General features: G+C 34.6%; 1 protein-coding gene across 6 annotated transcripts in view; it reads left to right on the plus strand.

Annotated features, from left to right (window-relative positions):
* Positions 1 to 340: 340 nt before the first annotated feature.
* The window catches only part of LOC149542758 (protein NEOXANTHIN-DEFICIENT 1), a 69288-nt gene continuing 49444 nt past the window's right edge, over positions 341 to 20184 (plus strand). For 3 of the 6 annotated variants that reach the window (XM_089797652.1, XM_089797648.1, XM_089797650.1), the window contains exons 1-8: positions 341 to 1214; positions 1317 to 1400; positions 1666 to 1729; positions 2424 to 2470; positions 2716 to 2770; positions 2947 to 2985; positions 3095 to 3217; positions 3401 to 3495. In XM_089797652.1, coding sequence (XP_089653778.1) covers positions 1135 to 1214; positions 1317 to 1400; positions 1666 to 1729; positions 2424 to 2470; positions 2716 to 2770; positions 2947 to 2985; positions 3095 to 3217; positions 3401 to 3495 — 587 coding nt within the window. In that variant the 5' untranslated portion in view covers positions 341 to 1134. The remainder of the gene's footprint in view (positions 1215 to 1316; positions 1401 to 1665; positions 1730 to 2423; positions 2471 to 2715; positions 2771 to 2946; positions 2986 to 3094; positions 3218 to 3400; positions 3496 to 20184) is intronic. The other 3 variants (XM_089797649.1, XM_089797653.1, XM_089797651.1) reach the window with 1 other exon arrangement.

Raw genomic sequence — 20184 nt, forward strand, 5'->3', positions numbered from 1 at the left:
GTAGGCGGGCGTACATTTTTAAGCGTGGCGTGAAAGTAAGTCGGTTAAGGAAGGTACGCAGGTGAGGTGGTGCATATAAATATCAATATGCAGAAAAACAAGTGGGTTTCAAATCGGTAACTACGCCCGTGCGTTATTCCCCATACCCACGTAAACTACACTTACAAAAAATAAATAAGTTCTCTTTGCATATCCACATGACGATTAACAACATCACATGTGAAATAATATCTCTGCTGAAAGATAAGAATAGTCAAATGAACTGGCAATAAAACAAAATTGATGGCACCTTAAATTATTTTTTATCGTATTTCTGCGTCATCGTCCCATGGCGTATGCCGGCGGCGATGAACCAATTGAATTGGAGCGTACCGCCTTCTTTTACATTAACCATCACGCGAAACTACTTTTTTATTGGCCAAGTTGGATGCCCTGGACCTTTCCACCCGCATAATTTGCGTGGAAGTTTCCCTGAATGTAATTTTTTTCAATTAAAAAGTCTTTTCCAATTAATAATGCCAATTTCAAAAAGCAGAGAATTTCCCCAATTATTAGCACAAATCTGAAAATGTCTAATTGTGTTTCTGTAAAGTAGCCGATAGTTCATATGAATCAAGGACACCAATCAAGGTGCTCCACCTGTCAACACGCCTTCTCTTGATGATTGCACGCTTTAATAAACGAAAATCCTATCTATTCCCGATTCGCTCTTGAACCCAAAAACAGTGCTGTTACATGTTGCAACAAGTTTATGAAAAAACAGTGCAGTATCTAAGCTAGATTCTGGATTAGATTGTGTTTTTAACAAATAAAGCTGTTGCAAGTTGAAAAATTACTTGGACAATCTTTAGAGTAGTATGACGGCTACTACATTTCAGGGGGTATTGCTGCCTTGGTTCCTGTGTTGCTGGTTTGTCTGCCATTACTTCTTTTAATTGGGACTTAATCTTAGCGGCTGTGCAATCCACGCTCCTATATGTTGAGGCAGGCGACATGCTATTGCACTTCTCTTAGGTGCAAAATGTGCAAAATATACAAAATAAATTTCTTAGCGAACCTCAAGAGTATATAAGAATGTGAGGCATATGCGCCAGGTAGGCACACTGGTCAAATAGAGTTACAAGAATTTTTGCAATGGGCACATGTGAGAAATCCTCACAGACAAAAGCCGCCTCAAGTTATGGCAGTGGAGCTCCTTGGATCTTCAGAGGAAGGTATGTTTTAATGCCCATCTGTTTCCTTTATATGTGCTTTAGTTGACCTTAATTTTTAGAGCAATTAGGTATTAGAAAACCCTGAAATTTTGAGATTTTCAGGGCATTTTACCAGATACACTTAGTGAAGGCAGATGCTGTTCGTCAATGCATTCCCAAGGGACTCAAATTAGTTGAGGCATTTGGGTAATATCTAACCTCTATCTTGATGGTTGGTGGTACAATTATTTGCTTTTGCCATGGAAATGAAAAAATATTGGCGCAATTTTTAACCCGGGAACTTTTAATTACTAATACGATAAGAGGTCCGGGATGTATGAACAAGATGTTGAAGTCTTATAGATGATCCTCTGCACACAAGCAAATTAAACGGATGTCAGGAAAACAGTTGATAGGTTATTCTACGGAACCTATTTTATCTTCACTTTATAATTGTAAATTCCAATTGCAGATATACACTTGGAGGAATATACTTGGCACAGTATGATGATAGTCCAGCAGGAAAATTTGATGAGGTATCTAGAGCTCCATTGGATTTTGAATGAATACGTTGAAACCCAAGCCTAGAATGTTAATATGTATTAGTTTTTGTCTTTTGAATGGAAACAAAATGTCGTTATAGTGCTCTTGCATTATAGTACTGTCGCAGCTCAAATTTGTGCATGTGATCTTCACTTCTCAGATTAGTCCCAAATACGATCTCTGGAATTCTCTTTAATTTCTTACAGAACACTTTCCTTGTCATTGGACCAAAATACTCAAGTGTTTGCACTTTGTAGCAGAAGTTCACATGTTTAAACATCACTGGATTTTTCCTTTTGACGCGTACTAAAAAAATGAGCATGACAATATTACAATCTACATAAAAAGTATGATTTTACATGTTGGACCAGTTCCTTTGGCCTGATTTCGATGCTTTAAAACTAGTTTGGCTTGATGTTGATGCTTTAAAAAATTGCTTAGTCAGTCTTGTTGCATTAGAAGGGGAATTGTTTTAGCAGTCTTCTCGATAATATATATACTTTCAGTTGCTTGATGTCAAGAAGCTAACTTGCGTGCCTTGGAATTCATATAACTAAAGTGACTGCTTCTATGTACCATCATTCATTAGATTACCATTCCAAACTAGTGTTTAGGTAAAGAATCCCGTATTTCTAGATGCCATGAAATGTATTTGGTAACTTGGATTTATGAAATGTTTTGATGCAGCTTGTGGTGATTGCTGGTACAGTCTGGAACTGGCCAACTTCTTGCGCGTATGCTTTATTTTTTACTCTCCTATTTTTCTTATCATGCTTCCAGTCCCTTCTCAGATAGTTAAAACTATTTATTGAAATAAAACTGCACTGGACTAACTTCAATGTAGATTGTCTCTGCTGAGATGATCTAACCTAGTTGCTCCCTCATTGAAATATTAATCTTCTCTCAACATTTCTTCTTTGAGATCTATTGCATGTTTTACCATGGCTAAGTTATTTTGTACCTGCAATTTGAATCACAGATGGGCCACAAGAGTACTTGTCAACAACAAGGAAGCCTGTGATCATGGTCGAAGGGTAAATCTGATGGATGTCCCGTTTATGTTTTCTTATCTGAATTTTTCTCTAATTATTTAAGTGATCTGCCACTAATTTTTACTTTGCTGACCAAAAAGATTTGAAACTCTTATTAAAACTAAAAAATTAAATTACACGCAGAAGATTTTGATCTTATTTCCTCTTTTCTATAACAGGCAATTGGTCTTCCCAGTCACTTTGCTTCTTTTTTTAAGGTAATGTGTATCAATATTCCATACCAGCCTCATTCTCACTATTGAATCTCACATCCATGTTGGAAGTCCGAAGAATCTTCCACATTGCTGATTTTATTTTTACTTGAAGGAAAACATGGCAGAAAAACAAAAACAACAAAAACACCTCTTTCCAGTGCAGTGGTCTAAACAAAAGTCACAATCAGAAAGGAGCAGCAAGTGTAAGGGCAGATTAGAGATAACAGTTTCTGAAGTAAGTTACTCTCCCAAAAGTATTTCTTAAATAAAAAATTGAATTTATTACATCTTAGTTAGTGTACAAGAAGATGCAGAAATCAAAACCAAGATATAAGGCAGTATGAAATTTCTTCATTCAAAATCTTTTGTCCTTGAAATTTTCTATTATTCTGCTGCACTAACACTTCCAATTCTCTAGCAGAGTAATGGGCTTAAGATAAAAGCTTTGATGGAATCAAATGAAGACTTCAAATGGATGAGACCCACCATAGGATTCTCGCTTCCAAGTTTCAGGTAGGTTTGCATCATCCCCACAAGTTTTTCGATTGTGTAATTATATTACAAATCTAGATCCATGCATAAGATAATTAATCTAAATGGAGATGAAAATGGATTACTAAAACCTAAAAAGGCAATGCCTACATCAGTGAAATAATGGATATTTTAGTATGTTATTTTCGCCAAGGTACTTCTTAGAATAATCTTAAAAATTGTTAGGATAACCATTATATTGGTGGTACGGTTGCTGGAGTAGGTAAGATAATTCAAACAGACCCCAAGCGGCATACATCACAGTTACACAACAGAAGCCAAAAAGAAAAAAAGAAAACTCAGACAATGAAAGTGAATGCAGAATTTTGTAAACTCTTCAGGTTTCAAATACAAAGCAAATGATATTCAGCCTCAACACGTAAGTCTCAATCTTGTTACAGACAAATAGGAAATGATAACGAACTACAATGGACTCAAATCGCACTTCTCACCTCTATCTTAGATTGGTGCTATGCCAATTAGCTTGCTTTAATGCTCAATTGTTCAGACCAAAGTGGATCAATATGCACCCGACAAAAATCCCACTTACAAACACACATGAGGTTCTTCAATTGCTATTAGATGTCCACATATGATTACATGATTATCTTCATATCTGCTTGCTTTCACCAACCCTCAACTGCTTGGAAACATCTAGAATTTGAATGAATTAAAGATCTGGTGTACACTGGAAATCATTAACATTGCATCAACCATTCAATTGCTGATCCTCAATCCAAGAAATAAAACCAATCTTGGAATTCATGAACAACATCTCTCTTTGAATTGGTGATCCTTGATTGAAAAAAGACAGCTCATCTTGGAATTGATAAAATATATCAGACACCTGCAAAATATAAACAAGTGAAACAAAAAAATATCGTTTTTATCTTGATTGCATGTTAACCTTAAGGTGTTCCTACATTGGACACCCAAGGTACAAAAACATGACTCCCTACTCATGAAGCTCCTATGAACTGAACTATCCTTTTGCTAAAACAGGCCAATTCCTTTTAAATAACAGATCATCCTCCATATATCTCATTTTTCCCTTCTCTTCCCAAATAGTCTTTATAATTTATGTTTCTGATCTTCTTCACAACTTGCCTATGGTATTTTGTCAATTTATTCCCTGCTTTGATGTGGAATTCAATCAATCCAATTACTCCTCATAGTCTATTTCAGCATAGTCCAATTTTTGTATTTCAAATTATTATATGACCCCTTAAGAAACCTCCTCTTTTGCAGATATAACCTGATTGAATCACTGATTGCAGATTACTGCACTCTCCTTTTGTGATCGGCATGTTCCTTAATTTTTTAAAAGCTTTTTTTTCTTTCTGATTTCTGTTTTCCTCATGCAATTGTCACATTTATTTATTTAAGTCATTGGCTTTTGCATATTCTCTATCAATCACCTCTATCAAAGTATGTTTGTTTTTATTTGTTATATATATAAATGGACCTACGATAATAATGTAAGAGAATCATATCGTCACAAAAAGGGATTCTTAATTGATAAAACAAAATGAAATTATCATAAAAAAGAGTGCCTTGAGTAAAGTTAAAATATAAAATAAGATTTGACAATTGAAGTCAATTATAAATAATTTCTCTCAAATCTCAGTCAAAATTAATAAAGAGAATCTAAGAAGTTATCTCTTTTAGAGGAAAGTTGTATTTAAGAATGGCCAAACAAAGAGTCATATTGATAAGCATTCTATTTTCTGCCTTTTACTCTTTGTTGGACCATTGACTTTGGTTCAATTAATTTGACGATGGATACCCTAGAGGTTTGTAAATGGAGGACAAAAACCCTCTGATTTTCATTACTGAATCAGTGGATGAAAACCCTAATTCAAACTTGGGATTGTTTTACCCAGTGATTGCAAATGAGTTTCGAAGTGACAAGTAAACTGAAATTACAATGAAATATCTGTGTTGAAAACATCTGTTGTTCAGATTAGTATCCATGTCGGAGAACAATTTCCCATTTGAATAGAATAAAATGCACTAATTTTCTAGGAACAATAGTGGTATTTTTAGTTCATTCATTGCAAGATTCATATGTGGCAGTGAAATTCATATTATTATTCCATGAGCAAAAATTAATATTTGTAATACCCCTTTTTCAAAATAGAATTCTGTATTGACTATTAATAATAAATTTTTATAATTAAAAAATAATAATAATAAAGAATAATTATAAGTTAATTAGGTTTAATGAAAAACATGAGTTTTTTCTATTGAGCGTATGCAACTAGGGCACGACCATTGAGGTACCTTTCCTTTGGCAGAAGGTTCCTCGCTAGTAATTCATTAATTACAGAGGCTATTCTAGCCTTTTATGGGCTTTATCAAAACGCATGATGGAAATTAGAAAGACGAGGGAGGGAGGACCGATGACAACGACAAATCATCCAGAGATGTTGTTGAAGGCATTTCTATGGTGTGCGCTCCTTCAAGAAGCACCAGTTAGAATCAGTTCGGCTTCAGGCGGAGGAGGGAGGTAAGGTTCCCAATACCAGCCCATTTGTTATCAAGCTAAATGCACAAATGTCAATAGCAATTGAAACTGAAAAATGTAGACTTAAGAATACGGCTATATTCTTGGTAGCACTGGATCTTAATTGTATTCCCTATAGAAAATATTTGAATGATTGGGTGCATAATGTCTAGAATAAAAGATTTGGGTTTCAAACTTCCTTGTTTCGCCTGGTTCAAAAAGGCCTTTTCATTATCTTTTTAAACAACCGTAACCACCAGCAAGAGGTGGTTAGAAGGCAATATCGAAAAATAGGCTCCGCCATGTTTCAAGCCATTCCTTGGTCTCCAGAGGCTATCCTAAATGAGGTTGTTGCACTTTCGTGCCCTAGATGGATTACTTTGGGTGACATTCCTCCTTTTTTATGGAATCCCATCCCGCAAACCCTAACCCCAATCAGCTTTGTTATTAGAGTTGATCATACAAATAATCATCTTACACAATTTTGTGCTAGGGTTTTAATAGCTATCAACATGGGTATTGAGATCCCTAAAAAAATCCTATTCGAAATAGAAGGTTGTTAGTTTGCATGCCCAGCTGCCGTCCTTGGAGGGCTAAATGTATGCTTCCTGTACAAAAACAAGGGGCGTAGAAGAAAAAATTGCCCAGATATCAAGCCCAAAAACAGTCTTGTGCCTGGCAAGAAAACCCCTAATAATTGAAATCCGGATAACCCTCACAAAATTGCTCTAACTTCTAACCAACAGCTTTAGGTGAAATTGGATGCCTTGCAAGAAAAAATTGTACATAACAGTGCTAATAAGGATGAGAAACCATAGAAACTCTCAATGCACAACAAGTGGCACTTCAAAAAATCAAGAGGATATCAGCAGTTGCAAAGAGCAAACCAAAATTCATTGTCTACGGTAGTATGAATTTGGAAAAGGAGTCACCCTATGCACTGGTTGGCACGTGGGGAGTACAGGAGAGGGAACCCACGTTGATGGGTGCCCCCCAGAAGAGGGGGAGATTGTGGACTCCATTGCTGAAGCATCCACCAATGATAAGCTTAATAGCCTAGAGGCTCTACAAGATACATATCATGGAATTGATAGACTATCAAGTTTTGAACTAATTGTTATACCAGCTAAATCCTCCTTTGATCTGTCAGAAGCACGTCCACTAGTGAATCTCACCTCTCCATCTATTGGTCTTGTACCACCCAGTGCAGAGGAAATTGTGAATCCGTTTGTGTTGACCAGGAAGATGGGAGGAATATGATTATTGATGAGCCTTCTTTAAAAGAAGGTGAGAACTTTACTTTTCAAGCCCAAAAAAGGAAGATAAGAGTTAGGAAAGACAATTGTTACAGAAAATGGAGAAGTATTGAGTGGAAATGAAAACCAAGATAAAACCTCTAAGAAAAAGGGGGGAGACTTCTTGGCTCCACTAACATCCCCAAAGATATTAAAAAGAGAAAAAGAAGTTGCCCAATTACCTTAAGAACTTCCAGTCCCCAAATGAACAAAATAATAAAATTTCATCATGATAGAGTTGAACATAGCTTCTTGGAATGTTAGAGGATTAGAATCCCCAGATAGGAAGTATATTGCTAAGAGGTTCTTAATGTTCAACAAGAATATAGATGTTTTGATGCTTCAAGAAGTTAAGGCCACAGGTTTTGGCTTGGATAAAGCACTCAAGTGCATTTGGAGGGATGCAAAAGCATTCTCTACCTCCCATGCCGAAGGCAAAGGAGGTGTAGTAATCTTAGTGGGACATCCAATTAGTGATGTAGCACTATGGATTGGGGAGTTTCTCCCTGCAATAGGGTTGTATGGGTTAAAATCTACAAGGATAGGAAATAATTCCAGCTATTTAACATTTATGCCCCCAATGATCATAGGGACCACATAGAATTATGGAAATGGATTTGTGAGCTCCCCAATTTTCCTTGGGTGATAGGAGACTTCAATATGGTTACTATTGCATGTGATAAGGTGGGGTGAAACAAATTTGAGTAGAAAGGAAATGAGAGGTTCTACAAGTACATAATGGTAAACGAGATGAGGGTTAGTGATCCTCTAGAAGGAGAAAAGGAGAGCCATGAGGGAATTTGGTTTACTTGGTCAAATTTCCAAACAGGAGGAAGGAAGATTTACTGCAGGCAAGACTAGTTCTATGCCAATAAGGAGTTCTTCAGTATTGCTCTGGGTTCTCAAAAATCACCTATAACAATTACCTCTTACTCCATGTCTAATTATCACTCAATCCTAGCATGTGTACAATGGGGGGAGACCTCAAGAGAGAAAAAGCTAGTCATGATAGACTCTATCTTAGGCTTCCCTTCAAAATAACCCGGGCCATGAGGCATTGAATGAAAGAGTGCTTTTGGCTAAAGATTCCTTGAGAAAATATCATCATCATTGAATACAAGGAGCCAAAACTAGAGCTAGAATCAACTGGGTCAGCCTAGGAGACAAGGGATCTAAATACTTTTTCTAGATTCTTAAGATGAAAGAAGCCAGGGCTAGAATTGATTATATTAGACAAGACAACACGAAGCTGAAGAATCAGGGGAAATATTCTAGGCTTTTGCAGAATTCTTACAAACATTTGTTCATATCAGAAGAATCCAAGACTAACATGGATAACGCAAGGTGTGATATAGAAAAATTGATCCCAAAGAAACTAATTCACAAGGAAATTTTAGAACTAGACAAGGCCATATCAGAAGCAAAGATTTTTAAAGCAATTCAAAACATCAACAACGATAAAGCACCTGGCCCAGATGGCCCACCTACTGAGTTCTACAAACAAAGTAGTAGTAAGTGGATTGGTAAAGACCTGTTGAAAGTATACAATGAAGCCTTTACAAAGGGTTCCCTCGGAGGCAACATTAATGCTGGTGTAATTAAATTACTCCCCAAAGAAGGAGATACAATCTTGATTAAAAATTGGAGGCTAGTTACCCTATTGAATGTATCCTATAAGATACTAGCTAAGATTTTGGCTACTAGGCTGGAAAATGTATGGCCTACAATTATTAACCAAACCTAGACCGGACTTGTGAATGGGAAATATATCTTAGAGAATCTAATAACATGTTGGGGAGCACTTGATTGGGCCAAGGAAACAAATCAACATGCATGTATGGTGCTATTAGACTTTGAGAAAGCTTATGATAGGATAGAGTGGGCATTTAATTACCATGTTAATGAAACATTGGGGCTTTCCAGAATTTTATTTTTGTATGATACAAACCTTGTTCAAGGATGCCAATCCATGTATTGAGATCAATGGATGTAGGTCTAATACCTTCTTACTCACTAGATCTATTAGGCAAGGATGTTCCCTTGCACCTACACTATTTGTAATAGAAGCTGATGCCCTTGGGTACATACTAAGAGACAACAACATTTTCACCTAGAGTGAAAGGTATATCCTTGCCCAGTGGTGAAGAAGAGCCATCGACCTGACTATGGAAGAAACAAATATTCAAAATCTTCTGGCAACAAAGGGTCTCTCCCCAAGTCCATCATGTTAGGATGGCAAGATAATCCTCCCTCTTGGTGTAAGCAACTTGGTCTGGCTTGGGGTGGTTCCAATCACATAGTCAAGTATTTAGGAATTCCCTTCTCTATATTCTCCAACATGGGAGAAATGTGGAATTGGGTAAAGGGTAAATTGGATAAAAAGTTTAATAAATGGAACAATAGGTTCTATCTCTTGCAGGTAGAATACAAGTTTGCCAGAAGATCCTATCATCCTATACTATCTACTATCCATCAGCTTGGATGTTTTACTAGAGCCAGATAAACTACTTTCAAAAGATGGTCAAAGATTTCATGTGGTTAGATAGAAAAGGTAACAAAGAACTATAGACGATGAAGTGGCAATGGTGCACTATGAGAAAAACATTGGGAGGTTTAGAGTTAAAAGATCTTAGAATCCAAGGCTTGTCAGTAGCAGTTAAATGGATTGCAAGAGCCATAGAAGGAAATGAGCCATGGAAAGTTTTGATTAGGAATATTATTTCAAGAGAACATCCAACCAAAGCCTCCTATTGGAAAAGATTAGAAATCGGCGACTTATTGTCAAGCAAATTTGCAATTAAAGTAAAAGGTTCAAATGTGTTTAAGGCAAGATGGAGATGTTGGGAACATGTTATAAGTTTCATCAGTAAAAATGGGGTGATCGTTAATGAGAAGGAAGCTTGTGGAGAAAAGTCCATTTGGTGGAATCTCAATCATAGGGAGCAACCACTAGCACTCACTCAAGGATGCTTTGCCAAAAAGTGGGATTCACTGGGCATTGACACATTTGGTAATATTATCATGGATGGGAAACTTGCTGATTGGGAATATCTAAGCACCAAATTCAGCCTTCCACCCAATTAGAAGAGAACCTAAAATTTTGTAAAGAATGCTTGTGGGCATCTGTTGTTCCCTAAAGCCCCTATGATTAGCCACAACAGACCCTCATCCTGCACATGTACACCCTCATCCTGCACATGTACATGGAGAGATGACACCCCTTTGCCCCTTACCAAAGCCAAAATTATATACAATTTGATTACCTGCCAAGGATGACATCTATTGCCACCTTAATAGCTGCTAGAACCTTACCTTCAATCATAAAGACTGGGAAACTAATCTGATTAACTTGTAGCACAAACCCATTGAGCCTAAGAGAATCTACCTCTTCTGGTGCCTCCGTTTGCATAGGTTACCAGTTCTTAAGCTAGACAAGGATTTTAACATTTGCACTTGTTGTAGAAAACCTGAAACTATTTTACATATATTCTTTGAATGTATCTTTGCTAAGGAAGTTTGGGCTATGTTTAGGTTCCACTTGCATCAGAATCTTAGCCTAATCAATATCATAACAGGGAAAATCTTCAATACCAAGAATAGCTATAATACTTTTTGGTTTGTAATTTCATTTGAAATTTTATGGCTTTTGTGGAAAAAAAAATGATAACATTTTTGCTAGTATTGATAGGAATCTTACTGAGTCTCTCAAGAGATTCATATAATTTAACATATATATGCGGGTTACTCTCATTTTAAAGGTGAACAAAAGGAGATTCAAAGAGCTACTAAACGAAGGAGCTACCATCATGTTGAAAAGGGAAGTGACCTTTAGATATTGATGCAGGAGCATCTTGGGTTTGCTCGATAACTACTTTGGAGTTCATGGGAGGAGGCTTGGTAGTTGCTTTGGAGGATGCTTGGATTGATACTCGGTCAAGGAAGAATTGGTGCTCGGCATGGTCTGTTGCACTTGGCATGCGTTGGAACTCAACAATGCTTGGTTTTACTAGTGCTCGACTTGGTCTTGGTTTCTATTGGTGCCGAGTTGTTTGTGAGCCGACTTGTGGGATTTAATTTATGTATGGGTATTTAATTTGTGTTGTGGCCAACTTGTGGCTTAGTTGGGTATAATTAGGGGGTCTTGTGGGTCTTGTGGAGTCTTTTAGGCATTCATTGGAGGGATGATTCATTCATTTTGGAGGAGTGAGTGTGGAGAATAGCTGAGGAGCGAGTTTTTCCTGAGACTGTGGATAGAGCACCGAATGTGAGGCAGTTTACAGCAGGATTGTGATTAATCATCCAGCTTGGGGAAGAGCATGGAAGATGAAGTAGCTAAGTGAGAGAAGATTTTCAGTGTGTGGATAGAGCGCCCAATGTGAGGCAGTTTACACTTGGATCTTGGATAAAGTTTGAGAACGGCTGGTAGTTGTGGCTTGAAAAACAAGGAGATTGCTTGGTGGGCTTGCGAGCACAAGTTGAGATCTTCCTTGGAGGTTTCTACCAGAGTGTGGATCTAGACTAGCTAGGTTTGGATTGGATCTTGAGGGATCTTGGGGAACTATTACTTGCCTTGTATTTGGCCGTAACTGGGAAGGCCTTACACCTCGACACATTGCATGTAATCAGTTATATTTTATAAATAAATTATTGTGATTTGATATCAGATCTTGCATTGTTATTGTGTTTCTGCTATGTGGTTATTTGGTGGGGGCTAGGACATCTCCTTTGGGGATTCTCCTGCCTTGCACTGCATCAGATATATTACTGAGGATAATCCAGCTGCCCCTCCAACATTCAAACAAACCTTAAGGAGAGCACATAAGATGATTAGAGCAAATAGTGGACCCCCTATTGCAGCTGTTCGAGTTCCTATACGTCCACCAACCATGATTATAGTTGCTAATCCAGGCGCTTAAGGCTGGACAGCCATAGTCTCTAGGGATATGGTCTTAGATTGATAGTATCTTAGAGTCTATACCTTTTGTAAAGTCATGCTTTATATATCTTTGTGTAAAATTGTGTATATGGTCTTAAGTAGAATCTTGATGCTCAAACTCAGCTGATTAAACTAATCCTAGAATTGGTACAATATAGATGATGTAATTTTGTTTATACTTTATGCTCGATAGAAAAGAAATTAGGTTTAATGAAAGGTCAAGCTGCATGCCATGAAGAATTGTGACTTCTTTAAACTTGTGATATAAAAGGGAGAATAGTTTATATGACTCACCATGACTTCCACATGGCTTTCATATTATTGATGAGTCACAATAATATTATTGAAGAGTCATGGAAACTACATCTTCATCAAAAGAAACATCCCTGCTGATTTCAATTTGCTTTGGACCTAGAATGTAGATTCTATATGCTTTTGAAGATTCACTATAACCTAGAAAGATGTGTCTATTTGATGATGGTTCTAACTATGTTCTTTTCTCTTTTGGAACATGAATATAAACAGGGCATCTAAAGATTATGAAATAAGTAATATCTGGTTTGATGTCTATAAAAGCTTCTTCTGGAGTAATGTTATCTAGAATCTGATGAGGACTACAATTCTGGATGTGTACCTGTGTCCTGCAAGTCTCAACCCATAGGAATGTTTGAAGACTATTGATCATGAATCACAACCTTTGCTGCCTGAACAATAGTTCTTTTCTTTCTTTCAGCTACAGCATTTTGTTCAAGGTTATAAGGGACACAAAACTCCCTCTTAATCCTAGCTTCAACACAAAAGTTATGAAAGATACCAGAAACATATTCTCCTCCATTACTAGACTTTAGAATCTTATATCTTCTTTTTAGATACGTTTTTAACAAGTGCTTTCAATTATAAACTTTCAGCCTGTCCTATTCCAGATTTAGCTCATGATGCTTCAAGTGAACTTTAGCACAGAAGAATTGGACATCTAAATTTGAAAAATTTATCTTCAAAAGAGAATGTTGTAGTTGGTTTTCCAAAGATGAACCAAAATCATGAAGACACTGCAAGCTAGGTAAGAACATTAAGAATATTTTTCATAGTAGTAAAAGTAGAGAAAAAAATTCTAGAGTTAATTCATTTGATTTATGTGATCCTATGTTAGTTGTTTCTCTTACTGGCTTTTAGTATTATGTTACTTTCATTGATGATTTTTCTCCCAAGTGTTGGATTTATTTTCTTAAGTCTAAAGACTCTAATGAAGTGCTGCCTCGTTTAGACTGTCATGACGGACTCCAATCTCATCAGCTCATTGAATGTTGGATTTCTTCCATGCAAGAACTTTTTCATCAGCAAAGGCAACATGATAACCTTTGTCTTCTAATGCTAATATAGAAAATTTATGATATTGCTTAAGGACAAGCAAACTTTGAGAGGGCAGGGCCAAAATACAAATTATATAATAAATAAGAATAATATAAATAATGATACAATTGTTATATAATATTTTATTATGACAAATAAATATGACATATTTTATAAATTTTATAACATATCAAATATATTTGAAATATAGAATAGTTATAGTAATTAGGTATTATAAAAAAGTAACTAATATGATTTATGTATCAAAAGTTATATATTAATTGGTGTTGTTTAAATACCAAATAAAATATTAAAGATAGATAATTTTTTTTAATAAACTGTTAATATAATATATTATTAAAATATTAATATATTATAAATTAAATATGATATATCAAGATATAAGAAAACTAATTATAAGTGAATAAATCTATATTTTAATAATGAGGAATATATATGATTAATAAACCAAAGTCACAACCCTTGCCTCTAAATGACAAACCAATTTAAAAGTATCGTCTCTTTGATTTTGAAAATAGATATGGAGAAAATATGAAATAAATCTGCAAGAAGCTTAATAGAGAAATATTTAACTAAAGTCTCAGTGGGGGACATTACAGTGGTATCAAGGCTGGTTTCTGTCAGCCTCTGGAATTTATTCAGAAACAAATTTACAGGAAAGTTTTATCAAAGTTTTTTTCTTGAAGTTGAGAATTATCTAACAGAATGCCTATTTTTATTGCAAGAGGAAAGACTATTATTGTTCTTTGGTGATTATACAAATGGTGGTGCCAATGTTACAGTTTTGAATTTGGGGCAATGTTAATGACGGATTAATATTCTAAGACTTTCTAGAGGAATTTTTATTAAAACACTGATATCTTTATTAATTTGAAATTCCATCTGGATAACATATAGTTTTGTCATAAGTTTGAAAACATTAGCAGGCCTTGCTCGAGAGCAATAAATCATTTAATCCAAAGGCTTCGTAATTAAATTTTATACTCTCGTGGATGAAAGCTTAATATTTCAAAAGGTATAAGGTTTGAGCAATAACTTTAAGAAATTTTGTGTGCCCGATTTATGACTCAGAAATTGTAAGCTGAGCATTTTTTGCGGAAGTCAGTGGGGACTTTGAAGAATTAAAATGTGTTGCAAAGCTTCAATTTAAACATTAGCAGAAGGCTTCGACATAATGTATTTGTCGTATGAACTTCATTAGTAAGACATTTTATTTAGCAGGACCTAGTTTGTATAGAGGGAAAATAATTAAAAATAGAAATTGAATGAGGAGGCTTTGATGTGGCACGTTTTTTCAGTTATTGATCAAGTGGGGAAATAAATAAAAGAATTATCATGGAGAATTATAATGGGCCCGAAATCATTAATATTTGTAGGAATAATAACAAATATGAGGATATAAACTCTTATTTCAATGAGCGCAGCGTGCAAGGATTTGATTCATTGATTCTCATAGTTTGGATGTCTGTTATTATTAGTGTACGAAATATATTAAAAGGGTGTGTGATAAATATTATCGAAAGCTCAAATACATATTTGCGAAATATCTGAAAGTTTCTAATGTCTTGTTGTATATGTGAATGTCGTGAACATCATCAACAATGATTGTATCAACTCAAGAGTTTGTGATGACTGGATTTATCGCAAGTGTTGACATCTAGCGGGCAATTCCAGTTAGCAGCATGGAGGCCAGTAAGATTTCATTGAATATCCAAAAACAAGAGTCATCAAGAAGTTTGGTAATTTGCAAAAGCTTTCTAAGAGCCATGGTTCTTTCTCCTGTGAGCAAGAAGTTGTTGTAAAACTATGTCCCATCAAAGAGGGAGAAAAGGAAAGTAAGGTTTACATTGCTAATGATTTGTAAAGCATACGATTTTCAAAAATTAAATTCCACTTTTTGGAGCGTTTCTAAGGAAAAAATGTTTCATTTCACTTTTGATTTGTACGCTTGAGGACTTGATGTAACAGGGAGAACAAATCAATGGAATATTTGAGGGCATAATTTGTACGTGTAAGACACAAGTTAGAGCCATTTCAAGTATGAAATTGGTTGCCATTACAACAAATTAGTAGACATCTACTTACCCTTTCATAGAGTAGGTGTTCGAATAAGAATTAACAAAGTTTATGACTAGAAGAAAGGAGATGGTGGCTTTCCAAGAAATGATAAGAAAAATGCAAAATTATGTTTTAAAGGTATGACTAATGAGTATTCATACTCTCTATCATTTAGAGGTTGCATTTGGCACTATATTCAATCACCCAAGCATGTAATAATATGGGATACAGAATATAAAGAGTATATATATTGAAGGGAACTATGACGATAAGTTTAACAAAGAATACAATGGGTAATGAAAGGGGAAGCAATCCCATCTGAAAACACAAATATCATTCTCATTAAATCATTTATTCCATTTGTTCTATCGGTGAGGAACAATAAGAATTTGGAACGCCAAATCAATGATTGAGGGATTTCTAACATACTGTCTGTAGCTTGAGATTGACATCATTCTAACTTGAGGAAACATAGCAGCAATTTAGCAACACCACCCAAAGAACTAAGGCTATCCATAAGATCGATCAACACTTGTTCACAAGAACTCTAGAGGTTGGCAGACTGATATTACTTCAGATCTGCCATTTTAGCATCCTTCTTATCTCAACAATGATTTGAGGTGTCAGAGGAGGATTAAGAGATGCACCTTTTGCAACGGTCACTGTGAAAAGGAAATAAATTACAATAGAATTTGCAAACTTCAAATATAAATGATATCACAGGAAGAAAAGAAAGGAATTGCAACTAAGTCTGCACTCAAATGCACAATAGTTATCATCAGGGGTGAACCCGACACCATATTCCACTGAACATCGTGTAAAGATATAAAATAAAATAAAACAATTGCATTAATCTGCAACTAATCATTGTTTCCAAGCCAAAAAGGAATTCGTCATGTTCATAGAACAAAGTTCATACATCTAGGTAACTGGTATGTACAGTATTGTTTATTTTGATTATGCACAATAATAAATTTAGGTAATGATAGTGTTACCATTATTTAAACATATATGCTCCAGATTAGTTGTTAAATTCTAAGTCTAAAAGGAAAAGCATAGATACAATAATGGAATGGCCAGTATAAATCCAGCCAACAGGTTATCTCGAGATAGTTAAGGGTCAGCGTCCCCGAACACATTGAGGGCATGTCTTAAAAAGGCTTAAGGGCTTGGATACACAAAAACCTTGAGGGAGATTGGTCTCGAAGAGACTTGTTGTATCTCATCATTCCTTCTAGGCCAGAGTTACAACCAACATAGTATGACTTTTTTCAATTCAGATATAGTTTATTACAAACTTACCTAAAGGGTAGCCATAGGGGGGAGGGAGAGAGAGAGAGAGAGAGAGGTGTATTCAGGGAGAGGCTAGTGCAAATCTAGCCAATTGGTTTTCTTTGCGTACATGTCCAAGAAAGGCTTAAGGGCTTGGATCTATAAAGCCTTGAGGGAAACCATTGAGTTTGGTCCGTAAGCAATCTATTTACATCATAAATGTTCTTCTCGAATTAGAGCAGTAATAAGAGAAAAACAAAATGTAGGCCACCTCGTGTGGATGTGTAAACACTACCACCGAGGCCAAGGAGGGCCAAATTTTCGCTCTTCGACTCAGTATGGGATTGGCTTGGAGTAATTTATCATGACTAACATTTTATTTGAAACTTACATTTACACTTGTTTACTAATGATCACTTGTGCTTGTAGTATTCTATTGAAGAAGTAAATTTTGTAAATCTTTTATTTGATTTTAGCTCATAGCAAATTGTAAGGCATTAATCAAGAATGCATGCATTATATGTCTACATCATGTCTTTATGCATTCATGTGTATACTTTGTGTCTACTTCATATTTTCATACATTAAGGTTTATACTCCATAAATCTCTTGTCTTCTTGCATCCAATTTTATGCTTTGTATATTCTCAACGAGAAAATTTATGATATTGCTTGTGGACAAGCAAAATTTGAAAGGGGAGGACTATGATATCCTGTCAAAATACAAATTATATTATAAACAAGAATAATATAATATTTTATTGTGACAAATATATATGGCATATTTTATAAATATTATAAAATATATTTGAAATATGGAAAATTATTAATATATCAAAATTTATATATCAATTGGTTGTTTAATACCAAATAAAATATTAAAGACAATAATATTTTTTATGATAAATTGTTAATGTAATATATTATTAGAATATTAATATATTATAAATTAAATATGATATATCAAGATATATGAAAACTAATTATAAATAAATAAATCTATATTTTATAAATCAAGAATATATATATAATTAATAAACCAAAAGTCACAACCCTTGCCTCTAAATGACACCAACTTGAAATAGTGATATCAAAGTATCATCTTCTGATTATGAAAACATATACGGAGAATATATGAAATAAGTCTGCAAGAAGCTTAATAGTGAAATATTAAACTAAGTCTCAAGAGAGGACATTACACACAAGACTCCCTCTAAATCCTAGCTTCAACTCAAAAGTTATGAAAGATACAAAAAACATATTCTTCTCCATTATCGGACCTTAGAATCTTATATCTTCTTGTCTGATAATTTTTTAACAAGTGCTTTGAATTCTTTAAAAGAAAGAAACACTTTATCAGAGTCTTTAGACTTAAGAAAATAAATCCAATACTTACGAGAAAAATAATCAATGAAGGTAACTTAATAATAAAAACCACTAAGAGAAACAACTGACATACGACCACATAAATAAAAATGAATTAACTTTGGGATTTTTTTGCTCTACTTTTACCACTATGAAAAACACTCAATGTTCTTACCTAAAGTGCATCACTTGTTGTGTCTTCATGGTTTTGGTTCATCATTGGAGGAGCAACTACAACATTGTCTATTGAAGATAAATTTCTCAAATTTAGATGTCCAAATCTTTTGTGCTAAAGTTCATTTGAACTTGAAGTAACATGAGCTAAATCTTGAATAGGACGGGCTGAAAGTTTATAAAGGCTGTCATGACAAACTCCAATCTCATGAGCTTATTGAATGTTGGATTTCTTTCATGCAAGAACTTTTCCATCAGAAAAGGCAGCATAATAACCTTTGTCTTCTAATGCTAATATAGAAATCAGATTCCTCCTCATGCCAGGAATAAAAAGAACATCACTCAAGTGAAGAGGGATTCCAAAATCCAATTGGAAAGAAATAGAACCAACACCCTTCATAGAATAATTTGCATCATCTCCAATAATGACTTAAAGATGAGAATCATTTTCTTTCAAATTAGGGAGATGCTCTTGGTAACCAATAATATCACAAGATACTCCACTAACAATCAACCATGTATCATTGTTCATGTTCTCCTGCATTTTGTCACCACAAATGTAGGTAACAGTACGAAACATTTTCAAACTAGTTTCGCATTTCTCTAAGTTGAATTTGTTATTCAATTGGTTAATGTTGACTGATCAATCAACTCCAATTCACGTAGCAAATTCTTTTATTGAAGGTTTTTGTCGAGTCTTTTTCTTTTGTTTGTTTGTCGAGCTTGTGCTTATTTTTAAGGCCTTCATCGTCTTTTCTTTCGTTTTTTAGTGTGTTTCTTGGTTTTTAATCCTTTGGTTTTGCTCAAATCATTGCTTTCGGTTTTCTCTTTGATTTGATCAAACTTGGGGCTTAATCGAAGTTGTCAGTCAAAAGATATAACCATTTTAGTGCCCAAAAAGTGGACCTTTTTTATGCAATTGCACGAATTAAAAATATCATGATATATTTATAATTTAACATTCACTTTTTGAAAAATATAACTTAAATTCACTTTATGTTTTGTTTTTAAGTTACTTTGTCAATTAAATTTTCACTTAAAGTAACTATAGTGCATTTTATGTTATATTTTTAATTTGAGTTGCTTTTTGATTTTTCACTTAAGTGACTATATTAACTATATAGTTCAACTTAATTTTTGACATTTTAATCAAATACTATAGTAAATATTACTAATTAAATTATATTTACACATTATATTGTTAATATGATAATGTAAATATAAATTATGTCTCACTTAAGTAATATTTTATCAAAATTAAATTGACATGTGTTTATTAAAATCACTTAAATGTGTAAAAATCACTTAAAAGTGGACCTTTTTCATGTCATTACATGTAAAAATCACTTAAAAGTGGACCTTTTTCATACCATTACATGTAAAATTTAACTTAAAGAGTAAAATCACTTAGAAATGGACATTTTTTATGCCATTGCATGTAAACTCACTTAAAATGTGCAATGACATCAAAAAAATAAGCTACATGTGTTATATGCATATACACCAAAAAGGCAAGCTTTTGCCTTGAGTTGCATATGCATGTGTCTTACACGTCTTTACACCAAAAAGGTGAGTTTTTGCACCAAAGACATGTATTTGCACTTCCCAAACCTGTTTTTGGGCAAAAAGCATGTTTTTAAAACATGCATATGCACCAAAAAGGTGCATTTTTGCCTTGGGAGAGCCCAAAAACAT

This window comes from Cupressus sempervirens, chromosome 8, assembly GCF_028749045.1.
Source record: "Cupressus sempervirens isolate cs-2001-9-10 chromosome 8, ASM2874904v1, whole genome shotgun sequence".
NCBI classification, from domain to species: domain Eukaryota; kingdom Viridiplantae; phylum Streptophyta; class Pinopsida; order Cupressales; family Cupressaceae; genus Cupressus; species Cupressus sempervirens.